The 20079-nt window shown below is 36.7% G+C and overlaps 1 protein-coding gene across 1 annotated transcript in view; it reads left to right on the forward strand.

The window, feature by feature from the left end:
- The first annotated feature begins 1112 nt into the window (after nt 1-1112).
- nudt14 (nudix hydrolase 14) overlaps nt 1113-20079 on the forward strand; it is a 28897-nt gene continuing 9930 nt past the window's right edge. Inside the window, exons 1-4 of the mRNA XM_005803411.2 lie at nt 1113-1261; nt 12015-12058; nt 17700-17764; nt 18054-18342. Of these exons, the coding sequence (XP_005803468.1) occupies nt 1181-1261; nt 12015-12058; nt 17700-17764; nt 18054-18342 (479 nt within the window). The 5' untranslated portion in view covers nt 1113-1180. The remainder of the gene's footprint in view (nt 1262-12014; nt 12059-17699; nt 17765-18053; nt 18343-20079) is intronic.

Below are 20079 nucleotides of genomic sequence, written 5' to 3' on the forward strand. Positions count from 1 at the left end.
TTGTGCCTGATGTGACTCCTGTCTGGAGACAAAACCTCTCCTTAAGGACATTTAAGTTTTATTTTACCTTCACTTGCACATACCAGTAACACTAGAAATACTGTGGTCCATAAATAGCACAAAGGCCGTCTGGGACTGTTTGTCATTGTTGTGCTTGTTTCATTTGACCTGTAAACACACTTCTGCTTTGGGAATACACCGAAGCACAATGGTGACATGCAGCAACTCTCAACTGTTTGTTTGCTGGCTGTCATTTCTACAGGTAAACAAGTGCATTGTAAACACACATTTAACATGTTTTCTTTTTTCTTTTTCGTAAACAAGATATGTTGTTTACAAATTAAGTGGCATGCTTTGATTATGTCCCTTTCTCAAACATAATTACAGATACTTCCTCTGCAGACAATTTTAGTAAGACATGGAAAAACCTAACAGCAATTTGCCCTGTTTTATAACTATAAATATTTATTTTTACACTAAATCAACACATAATAAACCCAACTGTGGTAAAAATATATATATATATTTAACTGGCCATTTTTTAGACTTTTATGCACATTAAATTTCCATTCACCACAGAAAAAGAATTGTGATTTTAATCTCAGAATTCTGAGAAAAAAGACAGAATAAAAAAGTCAAAATTTTGAATTAGAATCACCAGTGTTTCCATACAGACATTTTACATACAAAGACAAAGAACATTTAGTGCAAACTGAATTATGTCTCTGCACAAAAAAAAGGGATTTTTCAATTAACGTAGAAAATGAAGAAAACTTTTGGATGTGGAGTTTTACCCACAAATAAAAGATAAAGGTGCTGTTGGCGAATTTTTTTTTTTTTTAGAAATGCTGCTATCAGGCAAACAGTTCTAAATTAAACATAACTGACCCACCAAACTGCTACAAACTGGATTAAATTATTTGTAATAATTCCACTTATTTCACACCTTTTGATCGATTATTTTGTTTTCCTCTTCTTAATAACCAATAAAACTGATTAAATACTGTCTCGCTTTCCACAATATCAACAGTAATCCAAGGACAATCTAATTGACTTGATTTAATTAGATTACTCGAATCAGAGCTCGTATGTCCTTTCCCGTATTCCGTAGGCATTCCTTCACTGTCGGTGTGCAGAGACGGCTTCGGTAAACCCCCAAATCCCGCTCCAGCTGTACATTATGGAAGAGATTAATAACGTAGAAGTCGTTCCGTGCACAGAGTCCGAATACCTGAAGCCGTTCCGGGTGCTCTACAATCAGGTGAGTTATCTGTTGTCTTGTTGGAGGATGGAGGATGCTGGAGGCTAGCCCAACCCCCCATTCATTTAGCAGCTACAGCAAAGCTAAAACAAGGAAGGCTAAAAAAACCCGACCTTAAACATCTCTGCTGATTCTCATTAAATTAAATTAAAAGGCAGGGAAAATCCGATCTCTTTTGTTCAGTCTTGCACTCGCGTTGATTCAGTTGTCACATTTTGTTTGGTTGATTTAAACTGGCGACTGTTAAGCTAACAGGCTAATTGCTAACGCTAGCCCACAGAGGGCTGTTTAATTTCCAGGCATCACGTTAACAGCAGCGCATGCTTTACATTAGTTGGTTGGATTCAGTGTTTTACGGTTTAACGCGACAGCAGACGCTGTTTTTAATGTTTTAAATGTGGATTCTGACCCAGGTGAGACTTGTTGATCTCACTTGTGAAAGTAAATCAAACTGGTTTTTGAAAACTCAAATATTTTCCACGTTTTTTCACTTGATTGACATGTATTTTGAGTGTTTACAGATCGCCTGCCTTTTGTTTTTACCCTCTTTATGTATAATAAAGCATCAATGAAGTCTGTTGTGTTAGTTTAATGCCACTGGATTACAGTAGAGTGCAGGATAATAATGAATGCTCTCACTGAAAGAAAGCCAAGTTCAAGTCTGTGTGTCCGTATGGTCTCAAACAAAGCGAGAAGAACACAAACACAGGCTGCTGTCCAGGATAAATCTATTTTTAAGTCACAAATTAAGTTAGCCAATTTTCTGCTTTTGAGCTCAGGGGATTTATCGTTTCTTTGTACCGTAGTTTAAAAATCTTGGTATTGAATTGTGGACAATGATTTATGAGAGACCATACCAAGGTATATTAAGGCTTTAAAGGGTTAAGTTTTCAAATTCCAAATAAATAAAGCATAGAATTTTGTTTTCATTCCCTTCTTGTTGCTGCTTACTGCCAGTCAGCTGGCTGAAGGAATGCTAATCTTTTGCTTTGCATGCAAGAAGAGATAAAGGAAGTAACACTAAAGTAGTTAGTAATGATGGCTAATTGGACTTGCTGAGCTCCGCTGATACTACCATCATAATTGCATAAAGTTTAACTTGTGGCTTGTAGAAATGTTCATGTGGAACATGCGCCCAAAGTGAAACAGGATTGTCCTCGCATTTGGTGTTTGGTTGGCTACACACATAAAAACCAAGTTGATTGGATCTGATTTGGAGGTGATCATCTGAAAACCTAATTTATTTAATGTGTTCACCCCATCAACAAAAAATCTGCTGAGGAAAATCTTCCTCGAGTGTGTGGTTGAGGGCAGGGCCTCCACGCCACCAGGGGCCCCCCAAGAGCACCAAACTAGCAAGATAGACAAATATACATACATTTTAAATAATATTGAATATTGCAAACTCAGTGCTATTACAAGTGGGAAAACAAATTCTGTATTGTTTTGATAAATAATAATGATTCATCTGTTCCTGTTGATGGCTGCTGCCACTGTTGGGGAAACATAAGATATTAAATTTTGTGTTATCAGCTAATGCTACTTTCAAATAGTTAAAATGAAATGGCACTCTGCCATAAATATCACTCTACATTTCAAAATCTAAATGATTTTTTTTTTACTTTGTTACTCCTGTAAGATTAAAATCAATAGTCATAATTTCACTGGCATAATGCATGCTAATTACAAATGATGCTAATGATGGTAGGTGTGTAGCTTAGGAATGATAAATCATCTGGTGCTGACATGTTGGTCTGCCCCCCCGCTCTCTCCCCAAAAAAGCTGCTTAGGGCCCCAAAAAGGCTTGGTACGGCCCTGGTTGAGGTTCAGCTGACCACCAGTTGGTTGTTGTCAACCTTCGGCAGAAAACAGCACATTTAATTATAAAGTTTTTACTTATCGTTTATATTTTTCTTCATGATGAAGCTACACAACCAATGTTGTTAAAGCTGGGTTCTGCATCTCAGAGGTAAATGAGGTTGAACCTCCGTCAAATAAATGAAACCAAGATTATTAATTGGAATTACTAATGCACCTCTGAACTTTTTAGATTGCTAAAGGTTTCTTCACCCGTTGTAAAATGGGTTAATGAAGCAGAACAAATGCAGGATGTACTATAAGCCTGGCAGGCCACCAGGCTTTACATGCGCCACCACCAGACTAAGCATTGTGTGTTTATTTTCTATAGGTTTTTTTATACACCAGGAACAGAGATGGCAAAGATCAGTTTAAGAGTCTCTTTCGTGAAATGGTTGGTTTTACAATGGCATTTCTTAAGACTTTATAGTTGTCATTTAGGGTGTTAGTAATGTCTGCAAATACTATTTGCTGGAAGAACATGCTAAGTTTTAAAAAGCGCTGTTTTAAAACCAATTTTGAGCCAACATCCAGTGTTTGTTTTACTTTTTATCTCAACCTTCATGTTTTTGGAAGGTATGATGATGTCATTGTGGGACAAACCAAAAGTTCATTGACCTGGATGTAAATGTCTCTGGTAGAGCTTTACCTTTTTCAAATATTCATGGAAAAGGAACAGGAGTATAATATTAAGTTGGTACCCTTCAGCAGGGATGATTTTTGTGTCATTGATGCACAGAGTAAAGGGTTTTTGAGGAGATATTTTGTTTGATAAGCTGTTAAAACAGAGGATATATGGGCTGAATAAGACAAGAAGACAGCAGTTGGATAACAGAGAGAAATGATGTTGGGCTCTCTTGTTCTTGCCAACGTTTCATCTTCATTGTGTTCCCATTAGAGCTCAGGAAGAGCCGTTCGGAGACAAACGCTTTTCTGTCTCCACCACAATCTTTGTATGCTCGTCGCCTGTACATCTGCAGCTGAGCCGCTGGTCGTCGACCAAATCTGCTCCCGCTTCCACGCAAACTGTGGAAGTGGGTAATGCTTTGTGCAAGAGGCTCTCTGATTCATTGACGTCTAGAGGTGTTTTGTCTCATCTCCCTCTACAAAGCAGGTGATTGTCCCTCGTTGACTCCGGGAAACCCCTTTTATCCCTCTTATCCGCACTGTCTCAGAATCACAAGTTGCTACTTAGAGCTGCATAATTGCCCTCAGTTTATTCATCATAATGATTTCAATGATTCATCTGGAAATGTTTATCTACGTAGAGGTTTTGCACAGAACTAAATCGGTATAGTGTGTCTGTTTGAGAGAACGTGATCAATTTTTAACTAAAGTGTTATATTCATACAAAAGTAGATGTTAATGAGAGACAGATTTAGTAAAAAGTATATTCTGTGATAAATATGACAGTGTATTAGGGCCATTATAAATCCACAGGGCCATTGTGGATTTAAAACAAACAGGACGTTTTCACCAAAAAACTCAAAGTTTTCTAAATAAAACAAGGACATTTCTAAGATTGAGAAGTAAAAATAATTGCTAGAAAATTTTTTTTAGATTACTCTCCGAAATTTTCTGTGGAATAACCTTAAAACATTTCTGAGTTTAAAAAGTTTAATATTTGCTAGAAAAAAAAAAATCTGAAATTTTTCAGACTAATCCCAGAAATTTTCTAGAAAAAGCAAGGGCATTTCTGAGCTTGAAAAGTAAAAAAAAAATTGTTAGAAAAAAACCCTCAAATTGTTGAGATTAATCTCAACAATATTCCGGAAAATCTTGGAATTTTCTGAGTTTAAAAAGTTAAAATTTTGCAATGAAAAAAAAACTGAAATGTTTACATTAATCTAAGAAAATTTCCATAAAAACAAGGAAATATATGATAAGTAAAAAAAAAAGTACTAGAAAAAAAACTGAAATTTTGAAATTTATCAGAAATTTTTTGAAAAGAAAAACTTGAAAATTTCAGAGTTTGAAATGTCATAATTATGCTAGAAAAAAAATCTAATTTTGATTGACATTTCCAATTTTTTTCTAGAGAATTTCTGAGGTTAATCTTAAAATTAAGTTTTTTTTCTAGCAAATGTTTTTGATTTTTCAAACTCAAATTGCCTTATTTGTTCTAGAATATCTCTGAGATGTTTTGGCGGAAACTTACTCCTCTTTCTTTAAATTATATATATACTGTGTATATATATATATATATATATATATATATATATATATATACATATATATATATATATATATACACTGTATATATGATAGCATGTCAGGGCCATGAGACAGAAGCTAAAACATGAGGGGAGACATTTAAAGTGCTGTTGTATTCGAGGACAGCATTCGAGGTTTTTCTCTGCCACAGCTGCCGTCTTACGACGCTGTCAGACACATGAGGTGTGTGTGGGTGAGTTTAAAAGAGACGGTAATTAAACTTTAAGTACCTAAAAGACCGAGCCTGTACATCCATCCCTGTAGTAGCCGTTCTCACAGGTGCCTTCTATTTCAGAGGCCGCATTATTTCCATGTAGCCTGCCTCCTCTTCCTCCGTCTCTCCCCACGGGCTAATCTCTCTGTCGTAATCCATGTCGGCCGTGGCTCTCGGTCTCCCCTGGGCTGTTCGCGCTGTTCCCGCCCCTCCTCTCTCAGCAAGTGGCCCAAGTAATGAGGGGAAACCCTGCCATCTGTGTGTTCTGCAAACCAGAGAAAGAAGAGAGGAAATGGGTTAGTTTCACCTCACACACTGCGTGGGAATAGACATGTAATCACATTTAAACCCACTGGTATATTTATTTTGAACAAACCTGAATATATCTAATTGATATTATTAGGATTGGTTAGCTGTTTCTAAATCCCGTCGACTTCACGTCTTGAAATCTCACCATGCTGAGAAACTAAACTCCCAGCTTTGTTCTGCGCATCAATGTTTGACACAAATGGCTAATTTAACTAAAACTGAAAAATGTAAGCAGGAATTATGATTATTCCAGTAACCAAAATGTTCTACTGATTTTATTTTGACGATTAATTGGATAAACAAATGGACACATTCTGCAGATTTTTAATGTAAACCTTTGTCTACAATATTAGAAATGCATTAAAATGCAAATAAGTAACTCAATTTCTTTTAAAAATTCCTTTAACTGAAACATACTGTACTTCCTACATCAACATGTGAAAAGCTATTTCTGCTTAAACTAACAACAATACAATGGAGGACTGATATGTTGGTTATTTTTTGGATTAATTGCTTAATAATTGGCTAGCTAACGGTGCTTAGTAGAAGATTGTTTTCTTTTATTATTTTACAGAATTTGAACCAGGTGAAGTTAAAACTACTTGATAACTTTTGGTTAGAACCTAATTGCAGATAAATGATTCTTTTTTTATCTTAATTGCAGAATCTATATATGTGTGTTTTGTATAGTTTGGGCTTAATTAGCATGTTCTTCCAGCAAATAGCATTTTCTTGAGTCTTTATACTCCAGTTAATCAATTACAAAATTAGTTGATGATTATTTCAATAATCAATTAATCACCATTAATGCGATTGATCATTTCATCCCTTGTCTAGATCTGTATTTTTTTGTTGTTTAAGAATAAAAAGTCACAGATGTTTTGTAAAAATCAATGTTATATGCAGTAAAATAACACTTAAAAATATAAACTATGCTATTTTTATATTGCAGTAAACACTATCAAGGGTCTGGATTTCTTATAAAGATCAGATAAATATAATATGTTTTTCACTGTTTTCATTAGTAGAAAGCCATTTTAATAAATAAAAATAATAAAACAAAGCTTCAATTTACTGCATACCAAAACAATCCACAGGATTTACTAGAAAACTGACAAACTTCATAAAAATAAGTGTTTGGATTGGATTCATCAGTTAATTAGAAAACTATTTTTTTAGCAGTGTAAACAAGGATTTGATCCATTCAAGTTGAATCTTTATTTCTGGTCATTTTTCATCACACTTTCTTTACTAACTGTTAACTTGAGTTGGTTTGGTTCCGACTGATTTGTGTTGGACTTTTTTCAGCTGCAGTCATAAAAATATATATTTGAGACAATGAAGACCTTTTGCAAACACTGACATTTGGAGCAAGTGCTTTTGCCGCTTCAATATTTCATATCTTGGCAGTTTTGATCAAGTTCTCATGATTTTTGTGTTAAAAATGTAGCAGTTTACAACTAAAAGCTGATTTCTATTGAACAAAAAAAGTGAAATTAGCTTGAATTAAGTAAATGCTGGAAAAGTAAATGACTTTTGAGTTTGACTCCTGATCCCCAAACAGCTCTAAAAATACCATTAAATTGGTGTTTAATTTTTGCATGATGGATGAAACTCCTGCTGGTGTCAATGTACCTCATGTTTTCACCATTGAAATGCATGATGGTTTTGGGTCAGAGCCATTTTGTTGTTGGGTTTCTGAGTTTTGGCTTCTTGTCTTCTGGAGGAATGGGACCATCTTGTTGACATGACAGGATTTCTAGGAGCGTAATTACGTTGGTAGAGTGTCCGTAGTTCTGCTAAGACATCAGTCTCGGCATGACGTCCTGGGATTAATGGCTGGGAGTGAGCATTCACTGCCGTCTCTGCTTGTCCTGGGTCGTCTTCTTCATGTGATTTAGTCATTGATTCCCTGTAGAAATCCGACTCTCGCCTTGTTCAGCTCGACTCGTGCCGTTTTCTCAGGTGTCGCTGAACCACCGCCTCACACCAGGTCTTGTGTTGCTGTGGTTCACTGCGTCTGACTGAGCTTGTGGGAGGAGAAGAGGTGTAGCCTAAATATGAATCAAGGTCATATTTCCTCAGGCATTGAAAATGTAGGCTAACTTACCCTTTTTATGATGGCATGCAATGTGGAAAGAGCAACATGGGCTAAATTAGTGTTGAATTTACAGGAGATACACGGTTATTATTGCATCAGATATTTAAAGGAAAACCCTTTGTGGTTTATGCTAATTGCATTTTCAAATACAAAAGTCTTTTTTTCTATGTTTGTTTTTTTAAATCTGAAAATAAATTCATAATATTCTTTAATATTAAATATTAATGGTGTAGATGAAAGATTGTACAAACACCTTCAGTCTGTTGAATGTGTTGAAGGATATCCAAAAATAGCAGCATAGTTACTTTAAATTGTATAATTATAAACCTCTGATGTAAGACTTATGTAGGTAAATTAAATATTTTACATTCAAGAATGTACTTCCTGTTAATGCTTGCTGTGTAGCAGTATGCCTTGTTTTACATGGAGAAACAACAATATCTGCTAATGATAGCTGCTAATAATGGTAATTATAGCTGCTAAAGATTCTGCTAAAAATGCTAATGATAGCTTTTAACAATGCTAAAGATAGCATTGTTAACAACCATGCTAACAAGTTAGAACTGTTAGTAACAATAGCTGCTAACAATGCTAACATTAGGATTACTTTAGCGTCCAACATTTGCTAAATTAAAGGGCTGTTTCTCTGTTTTTTGTGACTCTTTTAATAAATTATTTCCTCTCTAGTTTAAAATCTGGATTACCTGGACTGCTCAAAGTTAAAATGCAGAATGTTACGCTTTTTGGAATCTTTATTTTTTGTTTTTGAAAAGAAAAACAAATTACAATAGGCCTGAGCAGCGCTTTAGCTTTTTGCCTGAAGACAAATTTAGAAATGGGTAAGCATAATGATTTGAACATGTGGACTAGTAAAAGCCCATATTCTGAATGTCTAAGCAAATTGTAATACCGTAAATCCTAGTGTTATTAAGTTTAATGTGCTTTAATGGTATCAGAAAGTGGATACATTTACTTATAGGGCTGTGTAATTATATCGATTCTACGATATTTATAAATTTTTTGTCCGCAAGTATCGATACGTTAAACCATAGGGGTTCAAAAGCTTATACCGTCTTTTTAACATGTCTGGTTTGTGACGGCGTAGCAGCAAGACTCCGCCTCCCCCAGTCTCACTTTCTACTTGTGCTTAAAGTGCACATTATAAACTACAGTCATGGCCAAAAGTATTGAGAATGACACAAATATTATATTTTCACATGATCTGCTGCCCTCTGGTTTTCATGTGTGTATGTCAGATGTTGTCATCACATACAGAAATACAATTGCAATCATATTATGAGTAACAAAAGCTTTTAATGACAGTTAGAATGTGTTAATGCAGCAAGTCAATATTTTCAGTGTTGACCCCTCTTCTTCAGGACCTCTGCAATTCTCCGTGGGTAAGGGTTAGGGTTAACCCTACCCTACCCTAACCCTATCCTTACCCTCTCAATCACTTTCTGGACCAAATCCTGACTGATAGCAGTCCATTCTTGCACAATCAATGCATTTTGTCAGAATTCCTAGGTTTTCGTTTGTCCACCCGTCTCTTGATGATTGACCACAAGTTTTCAATGGGATTAAGATCAGGGGAGTTTCCAGGCCATGGACCCAAAATCTCTATGTTTTGTTCCCTGAGCCAGTTAGATATCACCTTTGCTTTATGGCAAGGTGCTCCATCATGCTGGAAAGGCATTGTTCATCACCAAACTGCTCTTGGACGGTTGGGAGAAGTTGCTCTCGGAGGACATTCTGGTACCATTCTTTATTCATGGCTGTGTTTTTAGGTAAGACTGTGAGAGAGCCGACTCCCTTGGCTGAGAAGCAACCCCACACATGAATGGTTTCAGGATGCTTTACAGTTGGCATGAGACAAGACTGGTGGTAGCGCTCACCTTGTCTTCTCCGAACAAGCTGTTTTCCAGATGTCCCAAACAATCGGAAAGGGGATTCATCAGAGAAAATGACTTTACCCCAGTCCTCAGCAGTCCACTCCCTGTACCTTTTGCAGAATATCGGTCTGTCCCTGATGTTTTTCATGGAGAGAAGTGGCTTCTTTGCTGCTCTCCTGGAGACCAGGCCTTGCTCCAAGAGTCTCCGCCTCACAGTGTGTGCAGATGCACTCACACCTGCCTGCTGCCATTCCTGAGCAAGCTCTGCACTGCTGGTAGCCCGATCCCGCAGCTGAAACACTTTTAAGAGACGGTCCTGGCGCTTGCTGGTCTTTCTTGGGCGCCCTGGAGCCTTTTTGGCAACAATGGAACCTCTCTCCTTGAAGTTCTTGATGATGCGATAGATTGTTGACTGAGGTGCAATCTTTCTAGCTACGATTTTCTTTCCTGTTAGGCCATTTTTGTGCAGTACAATGATGACTGCACGTGTTTCTTTCGAGGTAACCATGGTTCACAGAAGAGAAACAATGATGCCAAGCACCAGCCTCTTTTTAAAGTGTCCAGTGGTGTCATTCTTACTTAATCATGACAGATTGATCTCCAGCCCTGTCCTCATCACCACCCACACCTGTGTTAATGGAGCAATCACTGAAACAATGTTAGCTGGTCCTTTTAAGGCAGGGCTGCAATGAAGTTGAAATGTGTTTTGGGGGATAAAGTTCATTTTCTAGGCAAATATTGACTTTGCAATTTTTTGCTGTTACGCTGATCACTCTTTATAACATTCTGGAGTATATGCAAATTGCCGTTATAAAAACTGAAGAAGTAGACTTTGTAAATATTAACATTTGAATCATTCTCAAAACATTTGGCCATGACTGTACACACCAGTTTTTAAATTGTGTTAATAGGCCAAGTAAAACCGGAGTTATGCTGAAATAAGTAAACCACATTTTTCCGAATGTCAAAGAAATGTCAAAAACCGGCTTTTCCGGTTATGTGAAAGGGAATGAGCTTCCAAACGTAAAAAACAAAACGCAACATTAGATTCCTTTGTTTTTGGAAATCTCAAATTTTCAACAAATAAAGATGGGCTGTGTTTTGTTGCTATGAAACAAAGTAAAGTTGCGCAAGTAACCGTGAAGGAGAAGCGGAACGGAGCAGCAGCAAAAGCAGTGAGATCGCAAAATTAATGCAAAGTTTGGATATCAGAGTGAATAGTGGCATCCACTTCGTAATTTGTTTTTAGCTTAGTGGTTTCTGTTCTGTATATAAAGGATTATGTGAAGATTGAACGCGCAGCAGGCAGCGGCGCTCTGTTTTGAGCTGTTGAAACTTTAAGTTTTATGTCAAATCCACATGAATTAAATGACAGAAACTAATTTTCTCTCTACATCTTTGATTCATTTTGTCCAGCTGTAGACTGTTAGACTCTGTCCAATCAGAGTCAATTATTGTGTAGTTGGTGCTTTTAATCAGTTTTCAGTTAATTAAATCTAAGTCTATGGAACACAAAATGTCACTAAAATCACTCTGTCCTAATAAAATCTTTCAGAAAATCGTAAAAGTGCATTGAATAGAACAGTTTGCCAAATATCGTGATACATATCGTATCGTGATCAGAATATCGTAACATGAGATTATTGTATCGCTACACCCCTATTTACTTATATACAGTACTAATTGATGAGCTGCTTGAATTCGCAGGTAAAGTGACAAGAATTGTGAATGTAAACAACTATGATATTTAGTTTTAAGGTCAGGTGCCATCTTGGAAATCAACAGAAATAAGTGTTTACTTTCAGACTTGTGAGATGATGATGATGATGTGACCATAAACTATTAAAAAATTTCCAAACCTATTGTCACCGTCACTGCATGGCTGGAAGAGATGCGTCAAGTTTCAGTCATAAGGAATTTGTCGCTGCCAATTCCAGACATGAAAAGTTTCACTTTCCAAGGAATTTCTAATTTTATGCACAGAAAAATTTAATTAACCACACTCTGAACTTTGTCTTCCTTTTTCCACAACTTTCTATACTGTTATAGTTACTCATTGCAAACAATAAAACAAGCAGAAAAGACCACGATGAGCTGAAATCAAAAATCTTTTATTTTGCTTCATAAACTTTAATTCTTGTGTTTGTTTTTTCTTCTTTTTCACAGAATGGCACAAAGAAATCCTGGGACTTTATGCAGAGTCACGACAGGTAAAATCCAAATTTTCTCCTGTCAAATGCTCAACGTATGCTTCGGTTTGCAAAGATGAAAATCAGCAATGTTTGGGCCATTTAAATATTGTGCTGAAAACTTCACTGTCGATGCTTGTAGATCTCTAAAACGTGCTTGTTCTTTTAATTAAGAACAACCTAAAGAGCTTCACTTAAGCCACGGATGTTCAAACTTTTTATCAAAATAATAGTCAAAACTGCTTACAGGGTAAGATAATGTAAAAAAGCAAAATTAAATCAATCAAATCATTTTTTTGTAGGAAAAGGGTGTTATTTATTCCAAATCCAAAATGTAAATAGGATTTTGCATGTTTTTGGATTAAAAGAAAGACATTTTGCTCAAATTATAAAATTTATTTCCAGTTTTTATAACAGGATTTTGTTAATTTCAAAACGTTTGCTATATTTAGCCAAGTTTATTACATTACTCGTAATCTGTTGATGACAATGACAAATAAATCTTATCTTATCTTATTAGGTAAAATCTGATTTGGGTGCAGCAACGTTGGTTTTTCAGTAAAAGTCTCTGGATGAACTTGGTTCTTATTATTATAAAAGCTTGGTTATGAAAAGATGAACACTTTCCAATACAAGAAAATCACATCAGATATAAATTTACCCAAATTCTAATTTTTTAATTGCAGTTGGTGGACCGCACCCAATCACTTCCAGGGCCATAAACGGCCCCCGGGCTTCACTTTGGACACCCCGTGTTGCTCTCTGTGATCTGGAAATAAACATATCTAGAATGTTTTTCTACTACACAGTTTATAAAACAACACATTTTTAAATCCCAATTCTCTCTGAAATGCAAATTTAATAAATCTGGTATTTTTATTCGTTTATAGCGAACTCCTCCTTTAAGTCAGTGATGGTTGAATTAAAAATGGCTGCTTTCAGGGGAAGTTGCTCCTGCTTTTTGTGTGTGTTTTTACATGAAATAAAATGGCAATAAAACTCTAAACTGTAACAGAAATCTCACACTTGAGTGCCAAAGCCCCAGTTCCTCTCCTTAGTGATGCCCTTAGGTCATGCTCAGGTCATTTCTAGCCTCTTTCCTGCACTATTGACCCCAAACAGAGATTGTTGTTAAAGAAACGGCACCCCTGAGAGAAAGGCGTTAAACGTCAAACCTGCGTTTCTAACAAAAGATTTCCCCTGGCGACAGGTAGCTATTCACAAAGAGGAAATCCTGCCAGGTTGTTATAGGGTCTCCAAAAGAACCTGGGAATGTTTCTAGATTTTTGTTGAATTGGGTTGGATTTATGTTTGCAGTGCTGGAATGTCTTTCTCAAAGGAAGAAGCATTTAAAAGATGCATATTTTAAGTTTTTGTAGGGCCAAAGTCCCCAAACTGAAAGTATTCAAAGGCCACAATTTTACGTTTTGTTTTTTCTTCCATTAGAAAGTATTTCTGTCTATTTTACGTTTTCCTAAATATTTCCAGTGATTTACCTTTTTGAGAGTTTTAATTTCCATTTCTTAAGTGTCTATAAGATGCTTTCAGTAAGACTTTTCTTCAACCAAATATAATGGATTGGTGTGCCAAAGTCTGTTTTTGAGTAAAAACTTACTATAAAAAAATTCTTTGTGTCGTACTTAGGAACATATAAACATGCAACAGAAAATCTCATCCTAAAAAAAAAAAAAAGACAAAAAAGGTGTTGGGAGTGCCAAATTTGTGCCATTATTGAATTGCGAACTGGGGCCTCACAAAATTAATCCAAGGACCACAAATGGCCCCCGAGCCACACGTTGGACACCCCAGTTTTAAATGTTTTAGTTCCCCTGCAATTAAATTTCAACTTTACTCTTATTTTTCCAGAGCAACCATAACACAAGTCATACCTCTTTGTGTTTTTATAATCACTATTTCATGTATTTTTTTTTTTTAAATTATGATGTTAGGTTATTATTTAAGGAGATGTTGATTATATCTTCTTCTCCCTGCTTGTGTACTTTCATCATAAAAACCCAATTTAAGCAAATAAATGTTTAAAAAATAGTTTCCTTTATAGAATTTTACAACAATATGTGAAGCTTTAGGAGAAGAGACGACATTGCAGGACAATATTATTTACTCGCAGTCCTTGTACTGACCGTTAGGTGACACACGCGAGATTGAAAGCAAGTCACTTTGTGATGCAGGAAATATTGGAGATTTTTTTAGCTCGCAAAATGAAGCTCTTTGCAGGATAAATTAGATAAACTTGCAAATTGAAATTTTCCAAAAACTCTCCAGGCCTGCACTTGATTTCCATTTTTTGGCCTAATAAGTAAAACACACATGGGCCCATGTTCTTCCCCTGATATTGAAGAGATTCACAAAAATGCATTTTTTTTTTTAAATCAAAAAAGGTTTCTCTTTTTAAGTTGAACAAATTATTTGCTGAGTTCATAATAAGTTCAAGAACTGTACTTTGTTTAGGCCAAACTAAGCATTAAATTTGCCTAAATCATGTTTAAGATGAAGCAGAAAGTGTTTGGAAATGTTGGAGACGACATCAGAGCCCTAAGTTAATCAATAACTAATTAATTTATAAGTTATGCGACTGCACCTCCCGTTTATAAAAGTCTAAATCTGAGCTACAAAGACTTTAAAGCAACTAGATGGTCCATCTGTCTGTCACTGTCTATATTTGGCTAATCAATTAGATCAATGAGGAAATATTGATCTGAGAAATCCAATCCCAGCCCAGTCAGGGGTATAGCGTCACCATGGCAACCACCAGTGTTGCCCTTTATTCAGTCAAGGAGAAACACTGAAACTGGGATCTGAATTGTGCGTCAGGCTGCAGTTTTAACTGAAACAGGCCTGAAATTTCCGATCAGCTTCAGAAAAAAGCAGCACAATGATGTCAATAAAAAAAAAAAATCCCAATAAAATGCACTGAAGTATGTGTTTACAATGTAACAGAATATTTACATAAAAATGCATAAACATGAATATTTTTCCAAGATGTTGTGTTTTTGGAAGTTGGTTTAAGTGTTTTTCCGGCTGCTTCCCATCAGTGAGCGATATCATATGAAGAGAAAAATTTAAAAAAATACAACGTTGGTCAGAAGTGCAGGTCTCTCATGTTCTTCTGGGAAACCAGCAAAGTGGAAAAAGTTGTTTTTGTTTCTGCGCTTTCAGCGAGGTGGCAGAAAGGAAAGAAGTGATTGAGAAAGGAAGTGGAGCAGCAAGTAGCCGAGTTTCTGAAGCTGCTGGTGTGAAACCCTTTTAAAAAGGATCAAAGACTTCAAAATTATCAGCAGAGACAAAGTTTACCTTTTCTATTTTGTAAAAACTGTCCAGGCCAAAACAGAATATTGTCTAAGATCGTCAATTGTCTAACATTATTTACATTTATTTCTGTTTTCTTTATTTTCAGATCTTTGTTTATTGAGATATTTGAAACACATGGAGATGCACTGCAGAGACATAATATCCTGGTCCAGTTTCTAGTGCTCATATCTTGGTACACTTGAAATAAAACAAAACTAACTTAAAAGTAGATATTCAGCAAGAAAATTATTATTTAATTTCCCTTTGGGATAATTTTTTTTATTTTGAAATTGAATTGTAGAAATAGGAGCTCGTTTTAATTAAATAATTACATAACATTGCCGAAAAGGTTTGAGTTCCACTGGCGCCGTCACCTGGCAACACCACCCAAGCCCAGCCCGTCACCTAGCAACCCAGTTTTAGTTCCACTGGCAGATTATTTCACTTAAAACACAGCAAAACTGTCTTAAGTAAAATAATCTGGTACTTTTTCAACAATATTAAGAAATTATGGACTTAAAACAAGATTTTATGTCTTGCTAAAAATGTACTTTTAAGTTAGTTTTGTCTTATTTTAAGTGAACTAAAATATTTCCAAGTAGAAACTAGATACAGGGCGTGCCGTGGTGGCGTAGGGAATAGCGCGACCCATATTTGGAGGCCTTCAGTCCTCGACGCGGCCATCGCGGGTTCGACTCCTGGACCCGACGATATTTGCCGCATGTCTTCCCCACTCTCCTTTCCCGTCAGCCTACTGTCATATAAGGGACACTAGAGCCCACAAAAGACCCCCTGGAGGGGTAAAAAAAAAGAAACTAGATACAAACATTTGGTTAGATTTTGTGTTTTTGCAGTGAAGCGACAGACATGATGCAAACAAACCTGTAGGCAAACAGCTTTATAGTTCAGGTATTACCTGCTATACTTCATGTCTGTTTTGGGACTTTAAAACACGTCTCCACATGTTTCAGTTGGTTTAGATAAAAATGCAGATTGCCTCCTGACTGTTTCAGAGTGTCTATTCAGTCACAGCAATCCCCCACTCAGTCTTTTGTTGTCTTATCCAGACAATGTCACAAACTGCAGATCCATCTGCAGTTTGTTTCATTTAACTGACATAAGGTATATTTTTGGCGAGCAAGGAGCGCAAATGCGTTTTTCATCATCTGAAATTTAAAAATGCAAACAGAAGTTCATCATCGTCTCAGGAATTGTTGTTAGAACCCCTTCACAGCAATCTCCTGGTTTCCCTCTGAGCATGGGAAAGACGGGGCAGGGTTTCCTGCCGCCTCAGACACATCCGCTTTCCCAACGCCGACCCTAGGCTTCACATTTTCACCGACGCACGCACACACACACCGACAGACACAGCAGTGACCCTTTGACGGTTCACGTTCACCCTCGCTCTAGTTTTATTTCCATGTCCTGATCCTGGTTACGACGAGTTGAAATCCCAGCGATGTGACCTGCTGATCTCTGGGTTCCGATTCTTATTTTAGTATCGCTTTTATTTTTAGGAGTTTAGAACAGGAACACTCCAATATAAAGATAAATTTGGAAACCTTTGTCATCTGATGTAGCTTAATGACGACGTTTATAAAGTTTATTGTCTGAGCAGTGTTTTATGCAAATAGTTTTATTTTTTAATACCCGTTCTGGGATTAAATGTCACACTGGAAAACACAAAATCTTAATCTTTGGTTTATTTTCTAATGCAAATATATTGGTGCACTTGAAATCAGTCAAAGCTAACTCATAAGAAGCTTTTCAGGAAGAAGTAGGAGGTTATTTTAAGTCAATAATTTCGCTTATAACATGGGGATCTGCTACTGGAACTAGAAAAAATTTGACAATAATAAGAAATTATTGACCAAAAAGAAGTTATTACTTACTTGGACACGCCTGATGTTAAAATTTAAATTATAAAAGGAAGTTGTCATAGCTACAACTTGCTTTAAGAAAAGAAAGTAAGGTGCGATAAAATCAAGCCTGAAATCTGTTCGTTTATCATTGCATGTTGGTTTGACCTGTAAGGTTAAAAATCGTTATCCCAAAAAGAAAAAACTCAGTCTGACTTACAGATGTATAGATTTGAGCTTCTAATGTGGAAAAAGATGCAAACAAATGGATTCAACAAAAAAATAAACAAAATGTGGGAAACCTTTCTTTAAATAACATTAAAAAGTTAAAACTGCAAAGAAAAAGCCTGAAAATGCTTTCACCAGAGCTGGTTGCGAAGGGATGTCTTTCATTTGTTACAACATAAAATGCTTTAAGCTTTTATAATGAATCCATGCTTCTGAAATGAAATATTAAAGTGCTTAACAGTGACTTTTCCTGTATTTTTTTGCAGCGTATCTGTGCTGCTCTTCAACACCACCTCACACTGTTTTGTCCTCGTCAAGCAGTTCCGTCCAGGTACCTTTTATTTTTTTTGTCACTGATCTAAATTTGGACTTTTGAGCATCCGATGTGCACTTTCACTTTTAAAACGACGACACACACCTTGTCTAATCGGCTTCAGAAATCCCTGCAGCGGTTTAAATTCAAGGAGTCTGGGCCGTGATATATCCCTTCTTTTTATCCCATTTAGATAAAAATAACCACAACCCAGAACATGGTTGCATTTTTAACTTTAAATATAATACAGTTTGCTGAATTCATATTCATCAATCTCAGCATTTCTCCTGTTGTCTCCCACCTGCAGCTGTTTACATGTGTGAGTGGGAAAAGGCCAAGACGAAGACCTCTCAGGGCGCCGAAAAGACCGAAGAGGGCGACGCCTCCGAATCTCAAGAGGGCCAGTCGGCCTCGGCCGAGGAGAGCTCTCCTTCGTCCCAATGGCCCCCGGCCTCGGCGGGGGTCACCTATGAGCTCTGTGCCGGCCTGGTGGACAAACCGGATCTGTCGCTGGAGGAGATCGCCCGGCAGGAAGTGCTGGAGGAGTGTGGCTACGATATACCAGCCTCCAAGCTGAAGAGGATTACTTCGTTCAGGTTAGCACCGTTTTAGACGTTTCCTCAGAAATAAGGGTTCGGTTTGGAACCACCTGCTGGTTCTTCCGAGCTCCTCCCTTAAATCTGCTGGCCATCAAAATCGCTCTCGCATCAGAGTGAAAGACGGTGACAAGCCTAACAAATGCAACCCAGAAGGTAGAGGCCGTATGAATAAAGTGGAAAACAATTCCCCTGTTCACGGTTCAGGAGTCGCTTCCTGGTGTAAGGAGAACAGTTTCATACCCAGTAAAAATAGATTTTCCATTCTTCTGTGCGGAAAAAAGAAAGAATGGTAGCAACAACTGAATTAGACTAAGAGTTATAGACTTTAAATAACAGCTGGACTATTGTTCAAGATGCTGCAAGTGTCTCCGAATATAAAGGAAGGGAAAAAAACAATATTTAACCAATATACCAGCTATCATTAGAGCTGTTGCAAATGATCATGTTAGTAGTCGAGTCATCGTATCGATTATGCTAACAATTAATCAAATAAAACATTTCTGTACTTTCTATTTAAAGAGGATCTATTATGCAAAATTCACATTTTTGTATATTTATTGGAGTTTTTACTGCTACTAAAAACAACCCAAGAACTTAAAAAAGCAAACAAACAAACAGCCTGTTTTTGGCAATAAATTGATGTTTCTTGGCCGTTCCAAAAACCTTCAGAACGTCACAAATCAGCAGGCACTGGCGCCGTTACCGAGCAACCCCAGTGAAGCCCAGCCCGTTACCGAGCAACCCAGGCTGAGCTCCAGCACGTATAATTTGGTGCAAAAAACGTAATGAAAATGTTTTGTATCGCTCACTGAGCTTTCCTAACTTGTTCAAAGAAGAGTGATGGGTCACCTTTAAGCTAGTAAAAAAAAACATGACAGAAAAAATGCTTCTAAATAAACAGTTCAGTTCATTTCATAGCTTAAAATTCAATATGTTTATATAATGATTTTAATGTGCAAAAATAGCCGAGAAATGAAGCATTTTATTTTTAATGCTTATTGATTTTTCTTGGTGTAAGCATCTGTTTTAGTATTTGGAATATTTTTTTTTCCTAATCTGAGGGAAGTATAAAACGGGAGGAAGCACAGTGTAACGAGATAAAATATTAAAGCTAGCTGTTTTAACCTCTGAAATGAAACCCAACTAATAACTGCTGTAGCTTCTTAAAATAATAAGCAGTGTGAGTGAGTTGGAGGAAAACATCAGGGGAAACCATTCATCACTGTCAACATGTTGGCTGCCAGGATGTGAGCAGCCCCACATCTGACAGTAAAACCTGGACAGGCGTGACTGAACGCTAATGAAAATATGTTTTTGATTTGACTTGAAAACCTCCTGCAGCTCTGTTGGTGTCGTCTGGGTCCATTGTTATGTGCGGGCAGCTTCCATTGTGTAGGATGGTGTCATCTTAACCCACATGAAGCCTATAAGGGTGTTTTGTTTTGTTTTTTCTCTCTTTTTCTTTTTTCCACTTGGCAAACATGCACAAAAATGCAGCACAGCTCAGGAAATGGAAAACCCCAAACAATACTTAATGGGATTTTACTCTGTAGTTCCTTGGAAAAGTATTCATTGTTGTATTTGACTTCAATGAATTTGTCGTGATTATAACAATATTGTTGTTTTGAGAGCCTTTTCAAGCAATAGAAAGACCAACATTCTAATGCATATTTATCGTTTGAACTTTTTATATTTCCAAAATGAAGAGCAAATAAAATGGATGCCAAAGTTTTT

The sequence above is a fragment of the Xiphophorus maculatus genome, chromosome 15 (assembly GCF_002775205.1).
Source record: "Xiphophorus maculatus strain JP 163 A chromosome 15, X_maculatus-5.0-male, whole genome shotgun sequence".
In the NCBI taxonomy this organism is placed as follows: domain Eukaryota; kingdom Metazoa; phylum Chordata; class Actinopteri; order Cyprinodontiformes; family Poeciliidae; genus Xiphophorus; species Xiphophorus maculatus.